Here is a 27,045-nt window from a genome sequence, read left to right as displayed (position 1 = left end):
TTCTTGGCTCTGAGACCACAAGTTCATCGATGTTGAGTCTAGGATATCATCTCTAGGCCTCTAAAGTTTATACAGCAACCCTCAGCTCGTCGTCACACTGCCCTCAACCAAGGTATGTTAAACATGTTTTCAAAAATGTTTACTGAAATGCATGCACCGCATGAATATGTTATAGAACATGTTTAGATCGAATATGCACTGAGATGGAACATGCATTATGATTGAACATGCATTGAGATGAACATGTATTGAGACTAAACATGAATAGAGACGGGACACGTATTGAGACTGAACATGCATTGAAACAGAGCATGTATGGAAACTACAAACGCATTGAGACTGAACATGCATTGAGACAGAATATACGTATTGAGACTGAACATGCAATAAGAGTAAATGTGTTTTAAGATTGAATGCATTGATATGAATTGTGACTGAACATACACTGAAGCGGATCATGTATGGAGACGTCCGTACACTGAAACGCAACATGTATGGAACCTTAACCTATATTGAGACTAAATATGAATTTGAGACTGAAAACATTTTTTATCATGCAAGACTATGTGCTAACTTGATTTGAATATGGAAATATTGCATAACTGCATGATATGTAATTTATTACCACGAGATTATTCAACCACTATGTGTTATTACAATTTTAGTTAGGTTATGAACCTAGAAAGGATATGATGACAGACTATAGTCGCTTAGTGAACTGATGAAGGATGTCTTTAGATTTTTATGATCAGAGGATTTTAGAGGACATGAACAGACTAGAAATAGAAAGAACTATACATTGAAAGCACTGAACATAGACAGAGAAAAATTGCGCATGTGAGTTTCTCCCTATCCCCACAGCCAACGTGGTTGAGTATCCTTTCAGTAGCTCTTACCCATCTCTCGGCATCCAGAGGATCACCGAGGCCATCAAAAGTTGGTGGATTATGCTTGCGAAACCTTTCTTCCACACTACGCTCTGGTATAATTCGTGGCGCATGTCCTTCAGGGTTAGGTCCTCTTCCTATTTCTCCAGCCATTCTGCATTCGATTAATAATGTTGGACTCCTTCTTCATAGCATGGATTATTCTTTTAAATGGATTTTCAAATGTTTTCAAATGGCTAAACCCACTGAGTATATTAGTACTCAGCCCTGCAATTGTTTTCAAAACCTTTTGCAGGTTGAGCGGCAGGTGGTGTTGTGCGAGGCTGAGGGAGGATGTTGCTGTAGTTCCATATAATAATTTCTGCTGCCATAATATTCACTTAGGTGGATATCTTTTGAGATTGACTCTTTAAATATTCTTAGCCTAATTATTATGAACCCTTTTGGCAATCGCATTCTAGCAATTGAACCTCGCATATATGTATGTCTAGTATGAAGTCTTATCTTGTTGTCTCAGACCTCCGAACTTTTGATCCTAGTTGGGAAAATTTCTATCTTAATTGTTGTATTTATTATCCTTCAATTGCGGCACTCCTTTATTAACAATGTATTACCTGAATCTAAGAACATATCACCCATTTTATTCTAACAAAGTCTAGCAAATCCCATTAAGTAGTCGTTTCTTATTCTCCCGGGAGTCGGGCTGTTACACAGATAGTGAAAAGGTATTTCCCGGTGTTAGTAAATTGGTCAAGTGCTGAATTGAGGACGCGCCAGAAAACAGAAGAGCTTGACAAGAAGTTTGGGCATGGTAAACTACTTGAGCCGATCGTGCTTCCGTCTGAATATGCAACTGCTGAAGAGCAACATACAGAAGATCCTGACTTGGACGAAACTGACACGCGTCTTGGAACAAAAATCATGGAAAAGGGTCTTTCTATCGGTAAACAACTGGAGAATTTGAGGTTGTTGATTCACAGTGCATCGGAGGTGGACAAGGAGACACAGTATTACCACGACTGTGTAGAGGCAGCATGCAAGATTACAGGTTTGATTGTTGATGTGAATGGTCCAAAGCCATGGCGTCGCCCTAGAGATATGCACCCGGAGGACGACCCTTTTTTTTACTTGGATGAAGTCCATAATTCAGTGGATGCAGCATGTGATAAAGTGCAGCAGGAGAAGCGGAAAGAGCGTGTATCGACTGATGATATACCAAGCTTTGACCTTCACGGTGTGGATGGAGTTTTGACAGTAAATAGTGAGGTATGTCGACTAATAATTGTTTAGTTATTTGGTACTTACCTATTTTCATTAAATATAATATTATCATGAATAAAAAAGTTTGTGAAATTTGGAAAAACAGGACATTGTGACTTTATAATAAGTATTTATAATAAGTAACTACCTTGCATTATTATGAAATTGCATGTTCAGGAAGTTTGTATACTTATTCAGTAAATATTAATTGTTGTTCATCTAAATAATAGTGATATTTGTGTTACTCGTTAATATATTTATTATATGTATTTTAATGGTTTCTGAATGTATGTCATGGACCAAGGTAAACATTGGATGTGGTGGTGAGGGATCATCGATGAGAAATAATAATGACTTCAGAAAGAAAGCCAATGAAAATGTTGTGAATGGAATGGAATTTGCTGAAATTGGAAAAGGACCAGACAAGGTATTTAAAAACTGTTCATAAAATGTAACTATGTTGTGTATGCCTTCATTGTGAATTGTAATTACATATTCAATACTCAGTAAATATTGTCGATTATTTGTGAAGGAGACAAATGAACAGACTGTACATGGCGTGTCTGCGGATGGAACAACAAAAGCAGATGATGGAGCCGGTGTTGTCGCTAATACGTCTGCTCAGCGTATTGCTGATCCTGTTGTTCAGCAATCTGATCCGCAAAAAGAGATGGTTGTGGAAAAAAATTCTGGAGATGCGATTGATGTTGGAGGTGCTGCTAAGGATGGGGAAGAGGTATAAGTAACTTAGTACATATAAATTGAATAATTGTATAAACTGCATATCTGAAAATATTTGAAATTTTATTATAGGGTATTGTGGCAGCGGCCATTAGAGGTGAGGCAACCAAACCAGTTGATAAAGTACTGGTTCGGAGGTCAGTTAGGGTAAGTATATATTCATATACATAGCATCTATTGTTGAATATAAATAGATATTAAAATATTTGAGTTCGTTCTTCAAACTTGTAGGTGAGAGGTGGCCCGATGAACACACCCACTGTTGGACAGAAGGATGGGGTAAAGAAAACATACGTTAGGAAATTAAGGAAGTAAAAAGTTCAATATGGTTGTAATTTATATAATCTTTTGGGATAACACAGGTTGGAGGACAGGACTTGAATTATCGGAAGGCAACTCGGTTGCCTTTGGGAAATATTGATGCAAACGTATGTTATTTATGTCCTATTTTGTTGAACTTAAACAGTGTGCTTCAAAATTAAAGACTGTGGATATTTTGTATCACTGAAATATGTTATTATTCCCATTGAAAGCTATTTGTGATAATTTGTTTGTGTTTGAGAAGATTCCCGGACAAGCTACGAAAAATGGAAAGACACCGATGAAGTCCTTGTTAAAAAAAACATCGAAATTCAGGTCGCCTTTCTTACAAAGGGAAATTTCAACCTCAAAACAACTTACCACACAGGAGAAGGAAGTTGGGGTTTATGCATTGTGTGCAAATGAAGATAAAATGTGCGGTAACTTTTTGGCTAATATAGTATATAGATTTGTTTTTATCATCATAATTTATAATGTATTACCTATGTGTAGGGATGAGATACTATTTAGATTTAGGGGCGTGGATCTACGGAGGCGTGATACGCAATCTCTTAAAAGAGGTAGTGTGGTTGAAGCATCAATAATCAACGCATGGTCGGTAGTTTTGAATGGGCAAGAACAATATCGATCTACAACATCACCTACTCGTTTCTTTGCCATAATGGACCATATCGATCTACAACATCACCTACTCGTTTCTTTGCCATAATGGACATATATGTAAGTGTAATTATCCGTTTATTAAATTGTATAATGATATTCGGAAAATATTGTAATTTGTTCGAACGAATTAGTTAATAATTCGTTGAACAAAATATCTGTTAAAAAAATGTAATGAACTCAGAAGTATATATTCATTATTCGGAATAATTTATAACTTGTTTAGAATATGTATCTGGATGTTCAGTATTTTTTTAATCTTATTCTGATAAGTTACTGATTCATATTATTAATGAATATTATCATGTAATAGGGCGATTGTATAGAGCCAACAGATTGGTCATACGTTGACCAGAAGCGTGCATTCTTCATGTCATTATACGCAGAATTGTCAGAGTACCATGGCGCTCCACTTTCCGTTATAGACCTTGTAAGTCTCCTCAATTGTGAATTTTGGACATCCTGAAAATAATTAACTTACATTGATATCATTGGCTGTATAGTTTTTCTTCCCGGTTTTCGAGGATGGAAGATACTATGCTTTGTGCTTTGATACACGTCGTAAGCGCCTCTATATACTAGATAGCACTATTGACATCACCGAAAACCAGCTAGAATCGAGATATACTAATGTTTGCCAAGACGTGGTAGGTATTTTACAAATTTTTATATTATCAAGCTTGTAACCTGTTGCAGTTGCTGAATTTCTAAGTTTTTGCAGCGTCAACTATTCGCTGACTACCTTTACTATAACAACGAGGAGCGAAAGGCAAATGCTGTAGCAAACTCTGTGGAGCAAGTTGTCAAAATTAAGTGGGCAGACAGAGGTAACACAATCGAATCTGGTGTGTACTTGATGAGGCATCTGGAAACATTCATGGGTGATGGTACACAGGCATGGAAGTGTGATGTATCTAGTAAACGGCCGCAACAATTCACTAGGATGCGCATAAGGTATTGTGCATCGATTTTGACGTGGGAGTCTAATGAAGTGTCGGATGTAGCGAACAAAGCTTCAGACAACTTTAAAGAAATGTGCGAGGATCCAGACTTCAACGTAAATCAGATGTTGCTTGGGTGAACCTAGTACGAGCATTAGTCTTATTATGCTTTCACTTGTTTGAAAGATTTTTTTGGAATAATACTAGGATGATCTCATTTTATGACATTTTATTTGGTTTTATTTAGATTTCTTAATATGCTTGAACTAGTTTGAAAGATTTTTTTGGAATAATACTAGGATGGTATCATTTTATGACATTTTATTTGGTTTTATCTAGATTTGTTTTATAAGTTTAATATATGGTAATAATTCGTCTCAACGTTATCTGATGTAAATTTTAATTTGAATATTTCATGGACTCATCAAAGTAAGTATCTCCTGTACAAAATTATAATAGAAAATTATCTTTAACATATCAACTTCTGGAATAACGATTCTGAATAACGCGACAAGTTGTTAAATAAAGAGTGTAATAAACTGAATATATACACAAACTTACATAAATAATAATTAAAAGCTTGAACATATAATCGAATAACTCGAGGAGCTTATAACGACGCTGAATAACACTTAGAGTGGTTAAATAGGGTGTGTAATACATTTTCTGAATAAACCACATTAACTTACAGAAATCATACTTCTCAGATTTAACGTATAATTGAATAATTTGAAACATATGTTGAATATCTTTCATGTTGTACTGATCATGATTGCATAAACATAAATAGTAGTCATTATATTGCGTTATTTGTTCATTCAAAATTTGCGGTTGTAGTCAAATTTATTATATTAATATAAATAATATAATGATTTGACAAACCTATAGTGACAAACATATATAATATAATATAAATTATATTAAAAAAAATCATTCATCAAATTCGAATAATAAATTATACTGAATAAAGTTGAAAATGTATTGAATATACTTCATTTCTATCTGAATAAAAACATGATTGAATAATTGTCAACTTAAAACCGGACAAAAAATAATAGTCATTACACTGCATTATTTGTTCAAATCAATTTCGTCCACTGAAATGTATAAAACTAAAAGTAAAGATAAAATTATAACAAAAGCAAGTGAATACCAACTTATATTAAAAATGTGGAAAATATATTAAATAACCTATGTTACATATCTGAATAAACATATTGATTAAATTATGAAAATTCCTGAGATAATACTTATCGATATTGAACAGATGACTGAATAACGTGTACAATATAATAAATATCTTTCATGACTTACTGAACAAAAATGCATCGATTATATCAATAAAAAAACCATGTCTAAAAAAAAACATAAGTGACGTGATTGTGAAAATAACAAGGCACAAAAGTAGAACAATAAAAATAAAACATCTCATCATCAAAATGTTGTTGGTGTAGTAGTAAGAAACAATAAATCAAAAACCATAAAATGAACAGGGGCCAAATCCACTTAAATGACAGCAACTAAAATGAATCATAAAATGATAAAATAGGGGACTGAGCATACGTCACTTTGGTTGCGCCTTAGTGGGACAATTCCTGGAATCGTGGTGAGCCATAGTATTACATCTTTTGCAATTACGCAATGGCTTCTGTGATAGAGTAATCGCCTTCTCCATATTTGATTTTCTACGCCCACCTGCTCCACTACCTTTTGTTTTTGATATAGCAGGTGGTAGCACAGTTGGCACATCAGGTGGTGTAGCGCCATAAAACTCATTGAACATTGCTGCCTTCGAGTTTGCCATAGGATTCTGTTTTCCAAGTTTTTTGAACTTATTCTCAACATCAATGAAGTCAGCCAACAACTGTTTCCTCAATTCTTCATCACCGTTAACATGACCAATGCAGTTGCTGAAAACTTTGAATAATGCATCATTGCCAATTGGGAGGTTGCGTGTCGGACATGTCATCTTATCTGTCGCTTGAAATGTAGATAACATATATGATTTGCACCAACGATTAGCAATGTATTTCTCGGGAATCTCGACCACTTTCAAAGTCCTCAGCACATAAAATATGTGGCTGCATAAATACCCCTTCCTAGTGAACAGATTGCACGTGCATCTGAAGTAATCAGTAACTGTATCATGAGTAACAGTGAATAATCCATCAATGTTGTCATCGACAACATACTTGTTACCCTCCATCTTCGACATTATACACGACAAAGCGGCTACTTTCATCTCAGCCTGTACTTCCTTGAAAATAGAGTTGGTGTATAAGGTAGAAGCATGCTTCTCTATTGCGTGAATTGTACACATAGGTGGAACACCAATCTCATCAGCAAGATCTAGCTTTTTCGACGTATGCCGTTGAGAGTCCAAAGCAGTGTTATAGTTCATATAGAACACACTCAAATTAGATTTCTTTCCCAAGAAACGTTTGAAATAGCTATTCTCACTCTCCGACATTGATGTAGTCCGAAAAAGTCCACTCATACTAATATCCCGAAAATAAGCAGGGATCCATAAAGAACGATCGGCATACATATCAGAGAACCATCGATTATCATTCAACTCATATTCGTTCATCAAATTCATCCAGTTTTCTTCAAAATCGGCAGGCTCATTAAGGTCGGACCATACAATCTTGCCAAACTTAGTCTTGAACTCAGAATCATCCCTTAGGTTCGGAGGCAATTTCTCTGCCACCTTAATGGTGATGTGCCACATACAAAATCTATGATGTGTATCGGGCCACACATGTGCAACTGCCTTCTTCAACCCAGGATCTTGGTCAGTCATAAACACACGAGGAGCTTTGCCAACACATTCAGTGAACTTCTTCAAAACCCACGCATATGAATCCATATCTTCACGTGATATGATTGCTGCCCCAAATGACACGCATTTTCCATGATTGTCCCGACCAGTAAACGGTGTAAAAATCAATTTGTACCTAATGAAAAATATATTGTTAGAATATAATTTGCTAAACGATAAAAAGGTAGTATTAAACTGACAATACAGAACGTAATTAGATGAATAATGGTACACATGTAAAACATATTTCCATATATCAGCCGAATAAATTAACAAATCATCTGCATGAGCACATTGACCTATTCTGCACAGTTTTATATAACACTCAACATAACAACAAAATAAGAAACAGTGTGTAATGAATAAACTTGAAATTATTTTGAATATTTTCATAAATATGCATAATCTAATAATAACCTGTTAGTACAATATGTTGCATCGAACGATACAGCCTCGCCAAAATATTTGTAGTTGTTAACAGACTGTTGGTCGGTCCATATGAGGCGAGACAACTGGTTCTCATCATCAACATCATAGAAGTATTGGAATCCTTCACAATCCTCCTTTTTGTTCTTTAACGTATCTAGCAACATGTGAGCATCGGAATCCACAATATGCACATTTAAATCTCTCACATAGTTCTTGAAATCAATACTAGTGCAACCAGCCTTATCAAAACCACCAACAAGTTCCACATACATACGAAATGTTCTCATTGGTCCAAAGTTGGCTTTGATACCGGCATGCATAAAATATTGGTGAATTGGTTCGATGTTTCTATTGCTCGGCAATAAATGACGAGTTCCAGCTGATACCATCTTATGATTATGGCCCTCTACGAATATCCGAACATAGTAACGACCATAAGACATAATCTGAAATATAATTTTGGCCTCACAACCAACCTTACATGATGATCTCTTGCGTTTCTTTTTTGGAAAATAGTCGTCAGCCAACAATAATTCATCCGCATTGGGGGCGGCACCTTCTCTATTGCACAACATATATTGTATGCGAATAGTTCCATCGTTAGAGACACTTTTTGTACTCTTACGCGATACAAAACCACAAGCTTTTGCATACTTACGGTAAAACTTAACGGCTTTAACTAGATCATTGAATATCTGACCAACGAAGGGCTTCTTACTGTCATCACATTCAGGAAACCATACATTGGCAGACTCTCCAACTACATCTGTTGCAGATTCTTCAATAACATCTAAAAAATGATATATTTAATTAGTGTGCAAAAAAAGTGAAAAGGATGATGCATAAGATAACGAAAATAAAGTATTTATGTTCACTTTGAATAATTCCAAATGCATAAACACTTAATTCACGTGGATACAAACAAAATTTACATATGAAGAAAATAAAAGTAATTTTTTAGAAACCTGAAGCCGACATGGATTCAGACATGTTTGATGATAACGATGCCATGAAATCCTCAAAAAAAATTGCTCTTCAAGAAGACGTCAATGGCGTTTGAAGGAGAAGATATGCAGACGGAAAATATGGGGTAAAAATTCTAAGGGATATGACGTAAATGATGAAAGATGAAAATATATGATACACCAAATCTTACCATATTTGATAAAATTATTTTCGGTTAGTCTAACATTGATAATGACTAATGTATCCTTTTCAAAATAAAAATGTAAACAAAATCTGGATAAATAGCAGCCGTGTGATTGATCTAAATAAACGGCCTAGATACCTTCTCTCTTCTCCATAAAATTTAACTTCTCTATTGATCCCTTCTCTCTCTCTCTCTCTCTCTCTCTCTCTCTATATATATATATATATATATATATATATGAAACACTTAATAATTAATAATTAGGTTGGATTGCGTTTCACTTGGTCAGGTCGGCGTTTTATGCCTTCTCACGTGGAGTCTGTTTTGGATAGAGCTATCATTTCTGATTCTTTTGTTGAGCTTTGGCATAATGTCTCCTCGTACGCTGTGCGTGCTTTCTTCATGCGCTCTTATTTGCCTAGTGGGTGCAACTCCAATACTTTAGTTTTGATTCCTAAAAAAGAAGTGGTGAACTCGGTGACGGATCTTAGGCTGATTGTTCTCTCTAATTTTTTATTCAAAATTATTTCCAAAGTCCTTTTTCCAAGAGACTTAGCTTAGCTGCGATGAGTTGTGTGTCTGCTAATTAATTTGGGTTCATTAGCGGCAGATCGATCCATGAATGCATCATGCTGGGCTCTGAAGGCATGAATTGCATGAAACAGAGTAATGGCGATATCAATATGGCATGCAAAATTGATATCAAGGAGGCTTTTGATACGCTGCGTTGGGATTTCTTGCTCAAAGTTTTGCGGGTTGCTGGTTATGTGGATAACTTTGTGCAGTGGATTTCTATCATTCTGGAGAGACGATTGGCTTGGCTATAAACTTGTGGATAGATGTCACATTTCGTTCTATGTCTTGGACTATTTGAGCTATTCTGTGGCTGATTATTTCTATGACGGCATTTGGCATTTCACTCAGGACTTTCTTAACAATTATCCGAAAATTGTTTGCGACATGTTGCTTCTTCCTATTGGCTCGGCTTCTGACACTCGTTTCTGAAAGCCTTCGGTGCATGGTCAGGTAACTGTTGCCCTCGCTTTTGCTCAACATTGTCATCGTTTTCCCAAAGTTTTGTGGGGTTCTTGGATTTGGGAAAACTATATTCCCATTAAGCGATCTCTTATTTGCTGGCGGCTGCTGCACAATCGTGTGCCAACGTTCGACCATCTGCGGAGGCAGGGATTTATTGCTTCTTCCTATTGCTGCTTTTGTTTTAGTGCAGAGGAGACTGTCGATCATATCTTCTGGCAATGCAGCGGTATTAAGCCTATATGGCGTGAGTTCTTACAGTGGTTTAATTTTCAAGATTTCTCTTATGATATACATAGTTTTCTCGTGGCTGCTTGCAATCGTGACACCAGTTCTCAGGTGCGGACTTTCTGGAAAATTGGCATTATCACTCTTATCAGGGTGATCTGGACTCTTCGTAATGCTTGTATTTTCAAAGACAAAGTTTTCTATGCCAAGCATCTTCTTCAGATTGTGTGCGTTGCTTTCAAAGAGGTTGATGGTGGCTTTACCAAAATTGGGCATATGAGCAACACTTGGTCGGATTATTTGATTCTTTGAGCTATTGATGTCACCACCAAGGCTGCTCCTCCTCCTGTCATTATTAATGTTTACTGGTGGCCCCCTGTTTCGCACTGGATTAAAGTTAATACGGATGGCTCTCCTTTGGGATCTCCGGGAAAGATTGTTGCTGGCGGTGTTTTTATAGATAAGTTCGGTTGGGTTCGTGGCTGTTTTCATTATAATGGTGGTACTGGCTTTGCGTTCGAAACTGAGCTTCTCGCGATTATCATGGCAATTCCAATTGCTCATAGTCGTGGTTGGTTCGATCTTTGGGTTGAGTCTGATTCCACTTATATTGTTGATCTCCTTCATACTCGTTCTACTCTTGTTCCTTGGAGATTTATTGCTTCTTGGAATAAGATTCTCGTGCTTCTTCAAGACTTTAACATTCAGATTTCCCATATCTATCGTGAGGGTAACGTTCCGGCTGATATTATGGCTAGTGAGAATATGACGGAGGGTTGGTGGCCGCATAAAGTTGAGGAGATTAAGAAGGCGGTTAGGTTGGATATGGCTACTAATAGCCACGTTAGATTGAAAGTAAAATGATTCTTTGCTTGGTGGTTGGGCTTGGAGCGTCGCTCGGGTTTTTTTTACAACTGTTGGGTACGCTCACAGTTGGGATTTGAGTGGTCAGGCTCTGCTGGGTGCTCGGCAATGGAGTTTCTTTCCCACCGGCATCGAGCCTTTTATTTTGCTTCTGGCAGATTGGTCATTGAGGTGCTGGAAGTTTGGCGGATTTTGCAAGTGTCTGGGTTGTTGGTTGCTGCCTTGCTTTTCTGGTTTTTTGTTTTGAGTTCTTTGTGGTTTTTCGAGCAGTGGAATGGCCGGGATTACGTAGAGGCGATGGTTAGGCCGGGGTTCCTGAAGTTTTTCCACATTCTCTTTGCTCTTTTTGGTTGGTTCTCTGGCTTTTCTCTTTGTGATAGATGGGTACTCTTTTTCCTCCTTAAGGTTTTTCCCACTGGGTTTTCTTAATGAGGTTTTAATGAGGCTCGGCTCTTAGTCAGCTTTTTATGTGCTTTTAGGGGTGGTTAGGTTTTTCTCTTCTTTTTATATATAATCGCATTTTAATAATAATTAGGTTAATTGTAGTTTATGGCCCGAACTTTCGAGCCATTTGTAAATATGGCCCAAACTTTAAAAAATACAAGAAAATAGCCTGAACTTTGAATTCATTTGTAAAAATGACCCGAACTTTAAAAATACATAAAAATGGCATGAACTTTGTAGTCATTTGTAAAAATGGCCTGAACTTTAAAGTCATTTCTAAAAATGACATGAACTTTTAAAAATACAAAAAATGACATGAACTTTGAAATAGCCAAACTTTAAAGTCATTTGTAAAAATAACATGAATAAAAAAAATAAAAAAAATAATTTAAATTTTGAAAATTTGTAAAAATGGTCTGAACTTAAAAAAAATACAAAAAATAATTTGAACTATGAAGATTTGTAAAAATGACCTGAATTTTAAAAAATCTAAAATGGCTCGATCTTTCATAAATACAAAATCTAAAATGACCTGAAAAGTATGTGAAAATTATATGTCTGTGCGTAATATGAATTTTATGTACTCGAAGTTTAAAAAATTCGTGTTGTCAACAATATTTTACGAGACAAAAATTATTTGTATGACATTAAAATTCTTATGACAAGAGAATTAATTTAACATAAAAATATTAAAATTAAAATTTAATATTTATAGATTTGAAATAATACTTCATCTGTCCCATAAGAGTGTGCACTTTCCATTTTTGAACCATTCTTCTACTAATAGAAGTGGGCTCCATCTTCCACTAATAACACACTCATCTAACATTTACTAAAACTCATTCCACCAACAATCATCAACACTTTTATGCAGCAGAGGGAGTAACAAACAACTAAATACAAACAATGAACAATATAAATTCAAAAAATTTAGTGAGATAAATCTACATAGTTTTGAAATATCAACAATCACAATATAAAAAATATGCATTAAAAATAAAAAAATTTATTTAACAAAAATAATTCCTAACAAATCAATAGTGCATTATAAATGTTTAATTGTAAAATAAATGACGAATTTGTACTTATTTTGTAAAATCGACCTCAATTTTAAAGAAAACAACTAAAAGAGATCCAAATGGAGAAATGCATAATATAATTATGCATTTTATATAGAAATGGAGAAAACAACTCATACTTTTTTATTTGAATAAAAATTCATAATACAATAAATAAAAATGTCATAAATAAAAAAGAAATGGAGAAAATAAGAAAACAACTTAAAGAAAAATTTAAACATGTCCGATCATAGACACAAATATATATATAAATAAAAAATAAAAAATTATTTATTTTGTTGATATAATTGTAATTTATTTATTTATTTAAAATACATATATTATCCAATATGAAACCAAATAAAAATAGTAAATTAGTGTTTTGTGTAAGAGATAACTAAAATAGAGATTAAAATACACTATTCGTTTTTTTTTTTCTAAAAAATACATCCCCCATATCACATAATAATTATTTATATATTAGTATATATTTTATTATATCATCCATATTTTAGAAAGAATTATTCAATTTTCTATTTTTATGTATAATAAATTTTAATAAATAATAATGATCATGTAATTAATTTTATTACTATTATGTAAGCTTACTATTATTGTGAATTCGTAACGATAAAAAAATAATCATCATAAATAACGATATTATATTGATATTTTTTTCTTATATTTTATATTATCTAATGAAATAGAATATCATGTGAATTGTAACAGAAAATCAATTAATTGACTTATGGCCTTATGGGTATAACTCGCGCGTTTGAAGATGTGAGCCCTGCTTGTTGCTTCATTCACTAGCTGAGCCTCGTTTGAAGATGTGAGCCCCGTTTGAATATCATGTGAATTGTAATAGAAAATCAATTAATTTCTAGAATTCGATCAAAGTAGGCTTTCATCCGTTCATCTTTGACCTCATATTCCCCTAAGAGTTGTTGCGCCGCTAGCTGAGAGTCAGTTTTGATTAGCACTTGTTCAGCTCTCAACTCGCTCAAGATGTGAGCTGCTCTTTCCACGGCTTCGTATTCAGCTTCATTATTTGATAGCCTATCCTCAAATTTGATGGCAAACTGATAAATTTCTCCTTCTGGCGTGGTGATATATATGCCTATTCCGCATCCTTCCTTCATGACAGACCCATCGACCTGTGCTGTCCATGGTCCTCTCATGGGCCATCGTGTAGTCTCTTGGATAAAATCTGCCAGGGCCTGAGCTTTGATGGCTGTGCGGGGTTCAAACTCGACCTCGTACTCTCCCAGTTCTATTGCCCATTTGACCATTTCACCCGCAAGGTCTAGCCTTCCTAAGATTTGCTTGAACGGTAACGTTGTTCTGACAACAACCTTGTGTGATAAAAAATAAGGCCTGAGCTTCTGCGTAGTAACCATTACAGTGTATGCTGCATTTTTCACCTTTGTGTATCTCAACTCTGCTCCTTGAATGACTTTGCTGACAAAGTATATTGGCTTCTGGTGCCGACCGTCTTCCCTTACTAAGACAGAGAGCTTAACGGCTCAACTTCCACAGAAATATATAAGTATAAAGGCTCGCTTGGGGTGGGCTTTGTCAGTATAGGAAGCCTGGTTAGATAATCTTTAAGATGTCGAAAAGCTTGTTGACATTCTTCACTCCATTCAAACTGACTTCCCTTTCTCAAAATCCAAAAGAATGGAAGACTCATCTCTGCGTAATGGGATATAAACCTTCCCAGCGCGGTTATCCTCCCATTCAAAGTCTGAATTTCTTTGATATTGCATGGTGCGGTCATGTTTAGAACGACTTTAACTTTGTCCGTGTTGACTTCGATTCCTTCCGTTGTGACCTTATAACCCAGAAATTTTCCTGATTGGACCCCGAAGGTACACTTTGTGGGGTTGAGCATAAGCTTGTTCTTTCGTATGATCGAAAAAATCTCTTCTAAATCCATTATGTGGGTGTTGGCTTTAACGCTTACATATCATCCACATAAACTGAGATATTCCTCTGGAGTTGATCCTTGAATATCTGTTCCATCATACGCTGGTAGGTAGCAGCAGCGTTCTTAAGCCCGAATGGCATACTCAACCATCCAAACACTCCCGCATAGACTGCGAAAGCTATTTTAATCACGTCCTCTGGGTGCATCTTTATTTGGTGTTACCCTTGATACGCATCCGTCATTGAAAATAATTCACACCCTGAAGTTGTGTCTACGAGTTGATTTATCCGTGGGAGTGGATAGCAGTCTTTGGGACAAGCTGCATTGAGGTCCCTGTAATCTACACACATTCTCCATACTTTGCTCTTCTTCTCCACCATTACCACGTTGGACACCCAGTCCGGGTATTGTGCTTCTGTGATATGACCATCATCTAAGAGTCCTTGTATCTGTTCTCTGATTGCCGCATCTTTCTCAGCACCGAAATGTCTCGTTTTTTGCTTTACTGGTTTGACTGTGGGATCCACATTCAAACGGTGTTCTATTAGACTTCGATCAATTCCTTTCAGGTCTGCTGTGCTAAAAGCAAATACGTCAGCATTTCTACGCAGACATTTAATCATCTCCTCTTGTAGTTCTGGCGTCATTCATGCTCCTATTTTTGTTGTGTGCCCTTCTTTGTTCGGGAACAATTCAATGAGTAAACACGCATCTCCGGTAGTAACCAAAGGTAATTTTTCCATGCCTTGCCTTAGAGCTGTGATCTCATCTCTCTCTGGTTTCAAGGCCGTAACAATTCCCCCTTTTCCCCGTTTTGTTGTGTCTACTCTGTCCATCCCCCTTCCCCGTTTGTGTCCCGCATGCTGGGTCAACACACGCACATGGCATTCTTTAGACATAGTTTGATCGCCCCAAACTTCTCCAATCTTGCCATCATTGATGGGAAATTTCATTTTCAAATATAGCATGGATATGACCGCCTTAAAGCTGTTCAGCGCAGGTCGTCCCAAGATGATGTTGTATGACGGCTTTGGTGCATCAATGATTAGGAACTTGACCATTCTAGTCTTGCTTTCATTCATTCATCCCAGAGTTACTGGTAAATCGATCATCCCCACTGGTACTACTGACTTTCCCAAAAATTCATACAGTGGGGCATTGGTAGGTTCAATAGTTGTTTCCAAACCCATGATTTTCCAACATTCGAGATAAAGTATGTTAACTGTGCTGCCCAAGTCTACGAATATTCTGTGGATCAGGCATCCTGCTATCTCTGCGGTAAACACCGATACGTCGTCGTGTAGATACAAAAGGGGCCTAGCGTCATCTGGCCCAAATGAAGTGATTGGATCGGGAGTGGCATCATCCATGGCCATTACAGTCTGAGCATAGTGTCATGTTTTGACTGCGCGTACTATCTATTTCTTTTCTCTATTCGATGTGGGCATGCCATTTTCTCCGACGATCATGTGGACCTCCCGTCGGAACGGGGCCGCTCAGGGACTTCTTGCCTTCTTTCCTCATTGTGTCTATTTTCTGTGTGGTCCTTGTGTTCTTCGTATCCGCCTCCTCTTTCTCTCCCCGGGGTTCTTCTTTTTCTATATCATCACGCCCGCGATTGTGATTATCATTACGCTGTCTTTTAGGTGTATCCCTGTGGAGTCCATCGATAAACCTATCCAGTAATCTTTTCCTTACCAAAATCTCTAATTGGTGTTGGAGATGCTCGCACTGTGCAGTCGAGCGTCCATACGTATTAAGGTACTCACATAAAGAGTTATTTCGCCCAGGCTTTGGGTCTCCTTGGGTAGAGTCCCATGGTGCTCGGAACCACCGTTCATCCTTGATAATATGGAAAATCTCCTCCACATGCCTATTCAAAGGCGTTCGTCTGCACAGATTCTCTCCATCTCTTCCCCCTCCTTCATCACGTGCCGCTCTGGGTGGTGTGCTCTACATTTCTACAGCCATTGTTGGGATTCTTGGTGGTAGTCCTTTGTATGGTGCCCTTTGATAATGCCTGTCGTTATGCTCAGTATTATTCTCACTCTTCTTTGATCGATGTTTGTCAGATTCTGCTTTCATTACTGCCGTGGCATCTTCCAATTGCAAGTACCCGGGTAGAACAACCATGATGTCATCAGAATCTCGTGGGGTGTTATCTTGAGCTTGTCAAAGAGTAGTCTTGGCTTCGAACCCTTAACAAATGCATATCCTTTGATTTGTGACTCTGCGTCAGGTACGTCTAATGCTATCACGTTGAACTGGGCGACGTATTCTCTTAGTGTCTCGTGAGCCTCTTATTTTATGTCCATTAATGACATGGCCGTTTTTCCCACTTGTCTAGCACTAGAAAATTATATCATAAACGTGAGATATAGATCCCCAAAAGAGTGAATGGAATCGGCCTTCAAATTACGAAACCAGCGCTGGCAACCCCAGAAAGTGTGGTGACAAAAATCCAGCATTTGATGCGTTCGGCGTACTGATGTAACTCAGCTAATCCCTCAAACCATGCCATATGCTTCTCTAGGTCCGTCGTCTCATCATAATCTAATGATATTGGTCTGTAGTTGACAAGCAAGACAAGCAAGGGCTCTAGCAAAATTTCGTCAGAAAAAGGGCTAACATTAAGCCGGGGTATCATGCGGTGAGTGGGACTGCGCCCTCCCCGATCTCTTGACGTTTAGTTTCCATGAATTTGTTTTAATTTTTTCTCCACGGTTCTTTCCACTGTTCTTCAGATATCTGTTCTCCTTGATCAAAGGTTTCATTTAATTCAGTCTCCTGGGCGTTTTCTCTTAATTCAGTCTCCAAACTCTTTAGTTGGCTCTTAAGGAATGATATTTTTTCCTTTAGTTTAGTGTTCTCCTTCTGAGTTCCGAAACCTCGCTGCGCAGTAGTTTCTCTGGTCGAATCACCCGCATCCTCTATTTAGACATTGTCGGTGATGATCCTTCACTTATTCTTTCCCTTCTTTTCCTCGGTATTCGACATTCCCCTTTGTGTAACTAGTTTTGAGGCGGTAGGACCTTCAAGCTCCTTTTCCTACACAGCCGTGGTGGTAGTTTTCTTGGGAGTAATATGTTCCTCTTTCCGTAGTGCTGCTGGTGTTACGTGGAGGGGGGGCGGCATCCCCATTAACTGACGCATAGTCGCGTAGTTGAGCATCGCCATCATTTGTTCTGCCACAATGATGTTGATAAGTCCCGAGGCCGGGGCAGATGCTGTGTTGACCTGCGCGGATGTCCCTATCAGGGACTGCGCTATTCCTGGAGTTAAGTTACTGTTCAAAGTAGTGAACCCTGATGGTGTGAGCTCTGAAAGATCAATCCCCTGTATCGAAGAAATCCCCATTTTCTTACTTCCCCCATTTCCTGCAACTGCATCAAATTCTTTGGCCAGATCTCGATGAGGATCATCAGTCCCCATGATTGGTACCTGAATATTGAAAATAATAAGAGATAGAAATAAAGTTAACGACTCATTGGGAGTTCCTGCGCAGGTTTCCCGCGCTAAATATTAGTTAAGGTGATGAAGCCCATAGAGAAAACCCATGGAAAACCCTGGAATAATGAAGCCCTTATGGACCCAAAAACTTCAGCCCATAATAAGATCCCAGATCAAACGTACGGACTCGCCAGATAGCAAAAACCCCTAGAAAACCTTCTCTCAAGGAACAATTCTGAAGAACAACGGATCTTCTTGGGAAATAAACCCAGGAAAACCACTATCGCCTCCCTTATCCGGTAATCGAAATAGCTTTCAACAAATAACCACGTTCATTAATCTTAACGTAACAATTATAGCTAAATTCGGCTCATGAACAGAGCATCCAGAAAAACCCATGTAAGTCAAACCAGCATATCACCAGGAAAAATGTTCTATGAATTTACTAAGTAATCATCTTACAAAAAGAAAGGAATTTTAAACATAGGTATGATCTTCATATTTATCATGTATTAAAAACACATCCACTCAGCAACAGAGTATACATAGAAGATCTTCACGCGAAGTACTAACAGGGGATTTAGAAATCAGGAGAGACCAAACATGCACATCACACAAAAATCACCAAAACATTGATTTATCCCCACATCCAGATATTCACCACAAAACATGCCGAAATATTCAGATCCAGACAGAAACAACAAAGAGCAAGAAAAATGAAAACGTTGAAACTAACTAAATTCACGCCAAAGCTCAAATATTTTCCCACAGACGGCGCCAGTTGGTGAAACAAAAAACCTTCCCTATCTTCTACTCCCTCCGTCCCACTCCAATAGGCTCATTTTCCTTTTTGAGATGTCCCGCTCCAATAGGCTCATTTTCCTTTTTGGGTAAAAAAGTTGTACTTAACTGGTGTGGACCACACCACTTTACTACCACTTTCCTACTAAAAAGTAAGTTTTCTTAATCTCCGTGCCCAAAAGAAGAGAGTCTATTGAAGTGGAAAGGAAGGAGTATTAACCAATTAAAAAACAACAAGAACCTGAATAGTCCGGATTATAGAGCTCCAAGAGGATTCAGATGGCTCAAAACTTGAAGAATACTCCAGAAGTTTAATACTACTCAGTTTCTTAAAGAACAAGAAGAACGTTCCCCCCTTTACAATAAACAACTACACGTATTTATAGGATTTACAAAGGAGGAGGGTACAATAGTCATTTTGATGTCTCACGCACTCCTCATGCAGGAAAGGTGGTGGCCGTCGTTATCTTATGCGGCTCGTCCTTTTATTAACGGATCTACAGCTTTCTCAACTATCATTGCGTCCTGATTCTCCTGCGCATACCTTCTTAAGGGGAATCCGCACAGAGTGGCACCTCTAAACATCGAGCAAGTGGACGTGGGAGAGGCTCTTTGATGTCAACCGAGTCCGTGTAGAAGACATCTCTTAAATGTCCGCTAAACCTGCGCAGCAACGAGTTCTTCAGGGCCAGTGGTATCTGCGTTGGGGGGAACCTTTAGTCCGCGCAGGCCCAGAGTGTCTTGCGAAGTGCGTGGTCCTTCTTGATTCTGCGTAATAAGAAAATGTTAGTTGGTAAATAAAATAGAAGTGTATGATAATGACCTGCGTTGATGAGTATTTACTCCTCATCAAAGTACTCCCTCCGTCCCGCTAATAATGGCACGTATTCCATTTTGGGTTGTCCCACTAATAATGGCTCGTTTCTATTTTAGGTAATAATAAGGGATAGTTAATCTTAATTAAAGCACTAATTAAATGCCTAATAAAACCTACTTTAATTAAAAACAAAACCTCTCACTGTAACTCTCTCTCTCTCTCTTCTGCTTTAACTCTCTCTCTCTTTCTCTCTCTCTCTCTCTTCCGATTACTTTCTCTCTCTCTGCTACACCCTCGCCGCCTCTACTTCTCCACAGCGACGACGCGGCGACTCCACCGCCTCCGCGTCCACTCACCCTCCTCCACCGACTTCCCTCTGCTCGTCGCCGGAGAAAGACTTCTCCTTCCTCTGGCCTCCCCTCGCTCACCCGCCGCCACCGCCCTCCCACCTCCACCTGTCGCGCCACCGCGTCGCTCTGCCCTCGTCGCCGCCGCTTCTTCCTCTAATTCTCCAGCCAACGGCAGTATTAAGATGCCACTGCCTCGTTCCCCCAAGCCTTAGATCCTTAAACCCCTTCCTTCAATTCTTCTTCTAATTCTCCAGATCTGGTGAGGTGAGGGTAGCTATGGAAATGCTGATCTAGTTAGTTTTGAGAGGGAGTTGCAGGGAGGGAGATTGAGCTGGAGATGGAGTTGTTAACCATGGAAATTGCAGGGGAGGGAGTTCTTAAATTCCTTGAATGTAGTGAATTTCTTGATTTTCTTTGTTGGTTGAAGCAAAGGATGGTGTGTAGAGGTGGAGGGAGAATACAAGCACAAATAAGGTGAAGGGACGGCGGCGGCGGCCTGGCGGCAACAATAGATATATGGAGGACCAAATGCCTCATTTATTAATTATATTTAAGATTCAATTAAACATGTGGGACCATATAACTTTTCTTCTAATACCACTCTCCTTAATAACCGCGCCGAAAAGAAACGAGCCATCATTAGCGAGACGGAGGGAGTAGTACTTTATATTGAATAAAAGTAAATACTTATATTAACTTAAGTATACATTTGTGCTAACAAATGTAAATTTTATTATTTATTAAAAGTAACTATAATCTTAATAAAAAAAAGTAGTGATTCATATAAAGAAATGTAGTATTTCAAAATTATTACTTTTTTCAGGAAAATTATTATTTTTACTCACAAAATGTTACTCCCTCCGTCCCGCTATTTATGGCTCGTTTCTTTTCGGCACGGGTATTTAGGAGAGCTATATTAGTAGAAAGGTTGTATGGCCCACATGTGTAATTGATTTAATTAATCTTAATAAAGTAACACAACCCTAAGGCTGACTCAACACCGGCCAGTCCAACGCCGACGCCGGCACCGCCGGCGCCGGCTCTCCTCACTTCACCATCATTCAATCCAATAGTGTTTAAAAAAACCCAAGAAACCTCATATCTTCAGCAGCCTAAATTCAAGAACTCAAGAAATAGTCATACGCAATTAAAACCCTAGGCTTCAAAATTGTGGTTGAATTCCTCTTAGATTTCCGGCGACTGCACGGCCATAAGGCCGCCACCACGGCCGATTTCAGATCCCCAACTCAAGCCTCTATTCTCTCTCTCGAATCTGGTCGACACAGAGAAGCCACCAGTGAAGGCACTCGGGCGGAGGCGCTTAGGCAACGCGGGGGTGGAGGCGGGAGGGCGGAGGCAGAGGGGGGTGGATGGGGGCCGGCGCAGTACAGGAGGTGGCGCTACGGTGGAGGAGGTGATGGTGGAGGCGGCTGGAGCGAGAGAGAGGCGAGACGACTGTGACAGAGAGATCCGGCGGAAGTGGAGGTGACACGCAGAGGAGAAAGAGAGAAGTCGCGGAGGAGAGTGGTTGGATGCGGAGGCGGTGGGTGGATGTGGAGTCGCCGCGCCGTCGCCGGGGAAGAGGAGAGGCGGCGATGGTGCAGCATGTGTGACAGAGAGAGAGTAAACGGGAGTGAGAGAGTTTTTTTTTGAAACAGGGAGAGAGAGAGTTAAAGTGAGAGTGTTAGTTTTTAATTAAAGTAGGTTTTATTAGGTATTTAATTAGTGCTTTAATTAAGATTATCTATCCCTTATTATTTCCTAAAATAGAAACGTGCCATTATTAATGGGACAGCCCAAAATGGAATACGTGCCATCAATAGCGGGACGGAGGGAGTATAATTTTAATTATTTGGTTAAGTAATTGTAGTTGTGAGGAATAAAGGTAATATTAAAAAAAAAAACTAAAAAAAAAAGGAATTTGAACCCTTGACATTCAGGATAAAGAGCCCACTCAGCCACTACACCATGCAATTTTTTCATCCATATTCACGTTAATATATAAAGACGAAACTTACAAAAAAATACCACATTTTAAAAGTAATATGTTTTTTAGCCCCTCTTTAAAAACAACTCTTTTGTATACCAAAATCTGCGAAAGGGCTAAAATACCCCAACACTTGAAGACAAAGTCAACCCGTTCCCACGATCACGCGAACATGATGGCCACGATCGTGGTCACGACTGTAGTGTCCGCCGTGGGCACGATCTTCACGATAGTGTCACGACCATCGTGGCCATCGTGGGTACGCGAGCGCGCGATCGTGGGCACGATGGCCACGACCGTCGTGTCCCCTTCCCCGTCGAACCCATCGTGCCAGTCGTGCTTTTGCCCTATCCTCCCCAAACTGCCCATCGTGCCTCGCATCATGCCCCCCGCACGTCGATTGCCGCGACCGTGCCCACGCCCATCGATTGCCACCGCCCGTGGGCATGACGAGCACGATAGACACGATGGGCACGATAGACACGACGGGCACGATGGGCACGATAGACACGACGGGCACGATGGTAGCACACGATCGCCTTGAACTCCGGAATGTCATTAATGAAGTACAGATTTGTCGAATCTTTCGGTTGAGACTAGGAATAACTTTTGTGATGAAGAGGTTGTTGGTGGTAATAATTGTGGGAGGCTTTTAGTTGTTTAAACACAACTTCTCATTTGTAACTAAAGAAACAAAAACAACCACGAATCAAAACCAAAACCCTCATCAAAGAAATCGAAAGATCGAGCATAAAGGAAGAAGAAAACATAAAGAGGCGTTACTTCGTTCATCTCACTTCATATAAATGTATGTTTGTTTCGTTCCTCCGTCTACTACTCAAAAGCATGAAATATGGAGAAAAAAAATGTGAAAAATGGCTTTTATGATTGTTTCGGTGTTTGAACGTTTTGATCTCATGCAAATATATATGTTGATCATGAATATTGTTTATTTTGTTTGAAAACGGTCGCACATTAGGGTTTAAGTTTCGACATCGTGTTATTAGGGTTTAGGGTGTAGCTCACATGATCGTAGCACACCATCGTGGTCACGATGGCACTCACGATCGTGACCACAATCGTGACTCATGATCGCAACACACCATCGTGCTCACGATGGTGGTCATGATCGTGAGTTCCATCGTGACCACGATGGTGTGCTGCGATCGTGGGGTTGGCATGCCTTATTTTTTAGATACTTTTAATGGTTTGTTGATTGTTTATATTATATTTTGTTAATCTCAGATGTCGAGGCGACGTATTATGATACATTATAGAGGTCGTTGGGAGCGATTAACTTATACAGATGGGGAATTCTTTGTGGCTTATATCGATTCCGGCATAATTAATCGTGCTAACCTCGTGGAACTTATTAGAGAGGGTTCGTGCAGTCGAAAAGAGACCGAATATACGTTATGGTACGTCATAAACATCAATGGCATTAAAGTAAAAGTTTTGTTGATGGGCGATATGGAGTTACTTCGATGGTTAGCAGATTCTAGAAAGGACCCGGAGGTTTATGTGATTGAGAACGACAGTTCTTCTGGCCCCGAGATTAATGTGAGCCGCAACACTGTGAGAGGTAGTACCTCGGGTGTGCATCATGATGAAGATGATGAAGAGGTGTTCGATGAGGATTATGACGAAGATGAAGCAGTGTCTACATCTGAAGACGATGTGGAAGATCGTCGCAATGAGTTGCGACATTTTTCATCGGAAATGCTGACTCCAAGCTATGTTGAGCATGAAGGTGCCTCGCACGATTGGGATATTCCATTTCCGCACATTGAAAGCATATTACAGTTAGGGTGGGAAGAGTATAATCCACCAGTGTCCGGACTGCTCGAGGTAGGGGCCATATTTCGATCTAAAGTAGAGTTGAGGATAGCTATAGGAATTTATCATTTGGAGCACTACCTAGAGTTTGCAACCGATCGTTCTACAGATTCTCGTGCAGTGTACATATGCAAGAGTGGTAGAAAGAACTGCACTTTTAGATTATGTGCAGTAGAGGCTGCAACTCTTTGGAGAATTACTAAGTTGACATTGGATCACACATGTCAGGCGGATTTGAATCGTGCTACTACAGCACGGTCTGTGAGTGGCGAGGTTGCTGCATATTATTTTGCCAAAAAATTAATCGATGAGAAGGTCGTTTTGAGGCCAAAGGAGATGATTGCAGAGATGCGTAGTAAGTATGGCGTTCAAATGCTATATTGCTTCGCAGTCCAAACTAGGCAGCAGGCGATAGAGAGAACGTATGGTGACTTTAATATGTCATATGTGAGGCTTTCATCGTATCTTTATCTATTGAAACAACGTAATCCAGGGCCTGTTTATGATTTGCATACAACTCTGCTGAAATGAAAATTTTATTGGAAAAAAAATGTAAAAACCTTAAGAGAACAGGCGCAAACAAGGAGAGGGGCCTCAAAAGGAAGCCCAAAAATGGAAAAACGGAAAAAAAAACAACCCAAGCAAAGCAGGACCAACAACACGCAAAGCCAACACAACCACCCACGAGAGCAAGACTGCACCGGGGAAACCGCAGTGAAAGTAGCCGAACCAGAGCAGAGAAGACCTCCAGAGCAGAGCCGACATACAGAGCAGAGCTAACATACAGAGCAGAGCCGACTGGCAGAGCAGAGCTGACTTCAGAGCAGGGCCGACTCCATATCAGAGCAAACCTCCAGAGTAGAGCTGACCTCCAGAGCAGAGCAGACCTCCAGAGCAGAGCTGACCTCCAGAACAAAGCTGAGCTGACCTCCAGAGCAGAGTTGAGAGCAGAGCTAACATACAGCGCAGAGCTGACACAGAGCAGAGCCAACTCCAGAACAGAGCAAACCTCCAGAGCAGAGCTGACCTCCATAGCAGAGCTGACTTCCAGAGCAGAGCTGGTAAAGCATAAATGAACGGTGATCGTTTGTTTGGTGAATTATCGGTGAATTGTGGATTTTACCTAGAGATTGATCGTAAAAGTGAGAGAAGAGTATTGAAAGCGTCCCCCCTACAAAGTGTGTATGTGCGGCTATTTATAGATTACATGTTAAGGGTAAAATAGTGATTTCGCCTTCGAAGCATGCTTCCCGCGTGGTCAAGGGCATAGTGGTAATTTTGCCTCCCAGGCGGGCGGTTCCTCTGCTCTTCAGCGACTTCTCTGGCATACGTGACTTCTCTGGCATAAACGGCTTCTCTGGCGTAAATGACTTCTTTGGCAAGAGCCATTTCTCTGGCAAGAGCCATTTCTCTGATCGGGAGTGATTTCCCTGACATATCCGCTCCTCTGGTGAGGTCCATTCCTCTGATAAAGACGATTCCTCTGCTCTGCATATATTACTCATCATCACCTCCAGAACAAAGCTGAGCTGACCTCCAGAGCAGAGCTAACATACAGCGCAGAGCTGACACAGAGCAGAGCCAACTCCAGAACAGAGCAAACCTCAGAGCAGAGCTGACCTCCAGAGCAGAGCTGACTTCCAGAGCAGAGCTAACCTCCAGAGCCGAGCCGAGCCGAGCTGAACTCCAAAGCAGGGCTGACCTCCAGTGCAGTGCTAACCTCAAGAGCAGAGCTTCAGAGCAGAGCTGGCCTCCAGAGCAGAGCCGACCTCCAGAGCAAAGCAGAGCTCCAGGGCATATCAAACCACTGGAGCTAACCTCCAGAGCAGAGCAAACCTTCAGAGCAGAGTTGACTGCCAGAGCAGGGCTGACCTCCGGATCAGAGCAGAGCTGACCTCCAGAGCAGAGCAGAGCCGACCTCAACAGCAGAGCTAACCTCCAGAGCCAGAGCTGAACAGCCAATCCAGAGCAAACCCGACCGACAGGTCTGGCAGATCCAAAGCAAGCCCACAACACCAAAGAACCAGAGCAGAGCAACGACCCGAACCTCAGAACAGCGCTAGAACAGACGCGCACACACCTGCCAACCAAGAAGTGAAAAACGAACAGACAAAGCAAACCAAAGAGGAAAAACCACCAAGTAAAAAGAAAAACGACAAAATAGAAAGCCACCCCCTTCAGGGACGCTAGCCAAGGAAAGATCACCGCTCCAGTCCGGTCACGCAAACCCCAACACATCCTATGGAACAACGAAGGCTCCAAGAGGCTCCACCACCAAACCAACCCAAACCAGACCATGCCTTAAGAACCACAAACCACGAGGAAGGTGCAGAGCAAGGTCCAGAGAAGCAACGTCAAGAAAACTAACCAATCCGGTCAGACTCGATTCTCCGCTAGCAGTGAGTCTCCTAATGCAATTACTTTTATGAATCTCAAACTTAAAATTGAAGGTCATCTTCACGGGATATAGTAGTTGGGGTCACCAAAGACTTCCCGCGAGGTTTCCCATGCTCATAACAGTACGACCATCATAGGAGCAAAGACCAAGAGTTCAGAACAATAAAACACATTGCAGGCCATCTTCACGGGATGAAGTAGTTGGGGTAACTAAAGACTTCCCGCGAGGTTCCATGCTCATAACGGTACGACCATCATAGGAGCAGAGACCAAGAGTTCAGAACAATCAAACCATACAAACTAGAGATAGTAAGCCAATTGCAATGAAGACACTCCTGCTAGCATCTACCGGGCAAATCACTTCAAGAAAGCTGATCAATGTGTTGCCTCCCAAACCTTAGACTCCTTGCCTCACCCCAGGGACGCGCCGGACTTAAGGACCAGGCCATCCACCAGAACCCAACACCAGCAGAGCCCCAGGAGCCAACGCTAAACCAAAGCACGGTAGTAGCTCGAAGACACGCAAAGAAGGGACCACCACCCAAGACCAGCGGACCCAGGAAACCACAGAACAAAAACCAAAAACTAAAAACCAAAAACCAAAGGGAACCGAAAACAAAAACCAAGAAAAGGACAGT

The 27,045-nt window shown here is 39.9% G+C and overlaps 4 protein-coding genes across 4 annotated transcripts; 3 read left to right on the top strand and 1 right to left on the bottom strand.

Moving 5' to 3' along the window:
- Positions 1-1,088: 1,088 nt before the first annotated feature.
- On the top strand, positions 1,089-3,918 carry LOC130994124 (uncharacterized). The gene is made up of 8 exons (XM_057919160.1): positions 1,089-2,153; positions 2,452-2,574; positions 2,680-2,883; positions 2,961-3,035; positions 3,120-3,167; positions 3,251-3,316; positions 3,454-3,623; positions 3,702-3,918. Exons 1-8 carry the CDS (start codon positions 1,809-1,811, stop codon positions 3,916-3,918), a joined length of 1,248 nt encoding a protein of 415 aa, XP_057775143.1. The 5' UTR covers positions 1,089-1,808.
- LOC130996090 (uncharacterized) lies at positions 3,881-4,970 on the top strand. Its single transcript, XM_057921617.1, has 4 exons — positions 3,881-3,929; positions 4,183-4,299; positions 4,373-4,516; positions 4,591-4,970. The coding sequence occupies exons 1-4, from the start codon at positions 3,918-3,920 to the stop codon at positions 4,948-4,950; spliced, it is 633 nt and encodes a 210-aa protein (XP_057777600.1). The 5' UTR covers positions 3,881-3,917; the 3' UTR covers positions 4,951-4,970.
- Positions 4,971-6,374: 1,404 nt separating this feature from the next.
- LOC130994123 (protein FAR1-RELATED SEQUENCE 5-like) lies at positions 6,375-9,050 on the bottom strand. The gene is made up of 3 exons (XM_057919158.1): positions 9,026-9,050; positions 8,049-8,850; positions 6,375-7,767 (listed from the first exon to the last, which is right to left on the bottom strand). The coding sequence occupies exons 1-3, from the start codon at positions 9,048-9,050 to the stop codon at positions 6,375-6,377; spliced, it is 2,220 nt and encodes a 739-aa protein (XP_057775141.1).
- An 843-nt stretch (positions 9,051-9,893) lies between these two features.
- On the top strand, positions 9,894-11,337 carry LOC130994122 (uncharacterized). Its single transcript, XM_057919157.1, has 3 exons — positions 9,894-9,989; positions 10,237-10,719; positions 10,807-11,337. Exons 1-3 carry the CDS (start codon positions 9,894-9,896, stop codon positions 11,335-11,337), a joined length of 1,110 nt encoding a protein of 369 aa, XP_057775140.1.
- The last annotated feature ends 15,708 nt before the right edge of the window (positions 11,338-27,045 follow it).

The sequence above is a fragment of the Salvia miltiorrhiza genome, chromosome 7 (genome assembly GCF_028751815.1).
Source record: "Salvia miltiorrhiza cultivar Shanhuang (shh) chromosome 7, IMPLAD_Smil_shh, whole genome shotgun sequence".
NCBI lineage: Eukaryota > Viridiplantae > Streptophyta > Magnoliopsida > Lamiales > Lamiaceae > Salvia > Salvia miltiorrhiza.
Note: the sequence above shows the minus strand (reverse complement) of the source record. Positions and strands in the feature narration are given on the sequence as shown.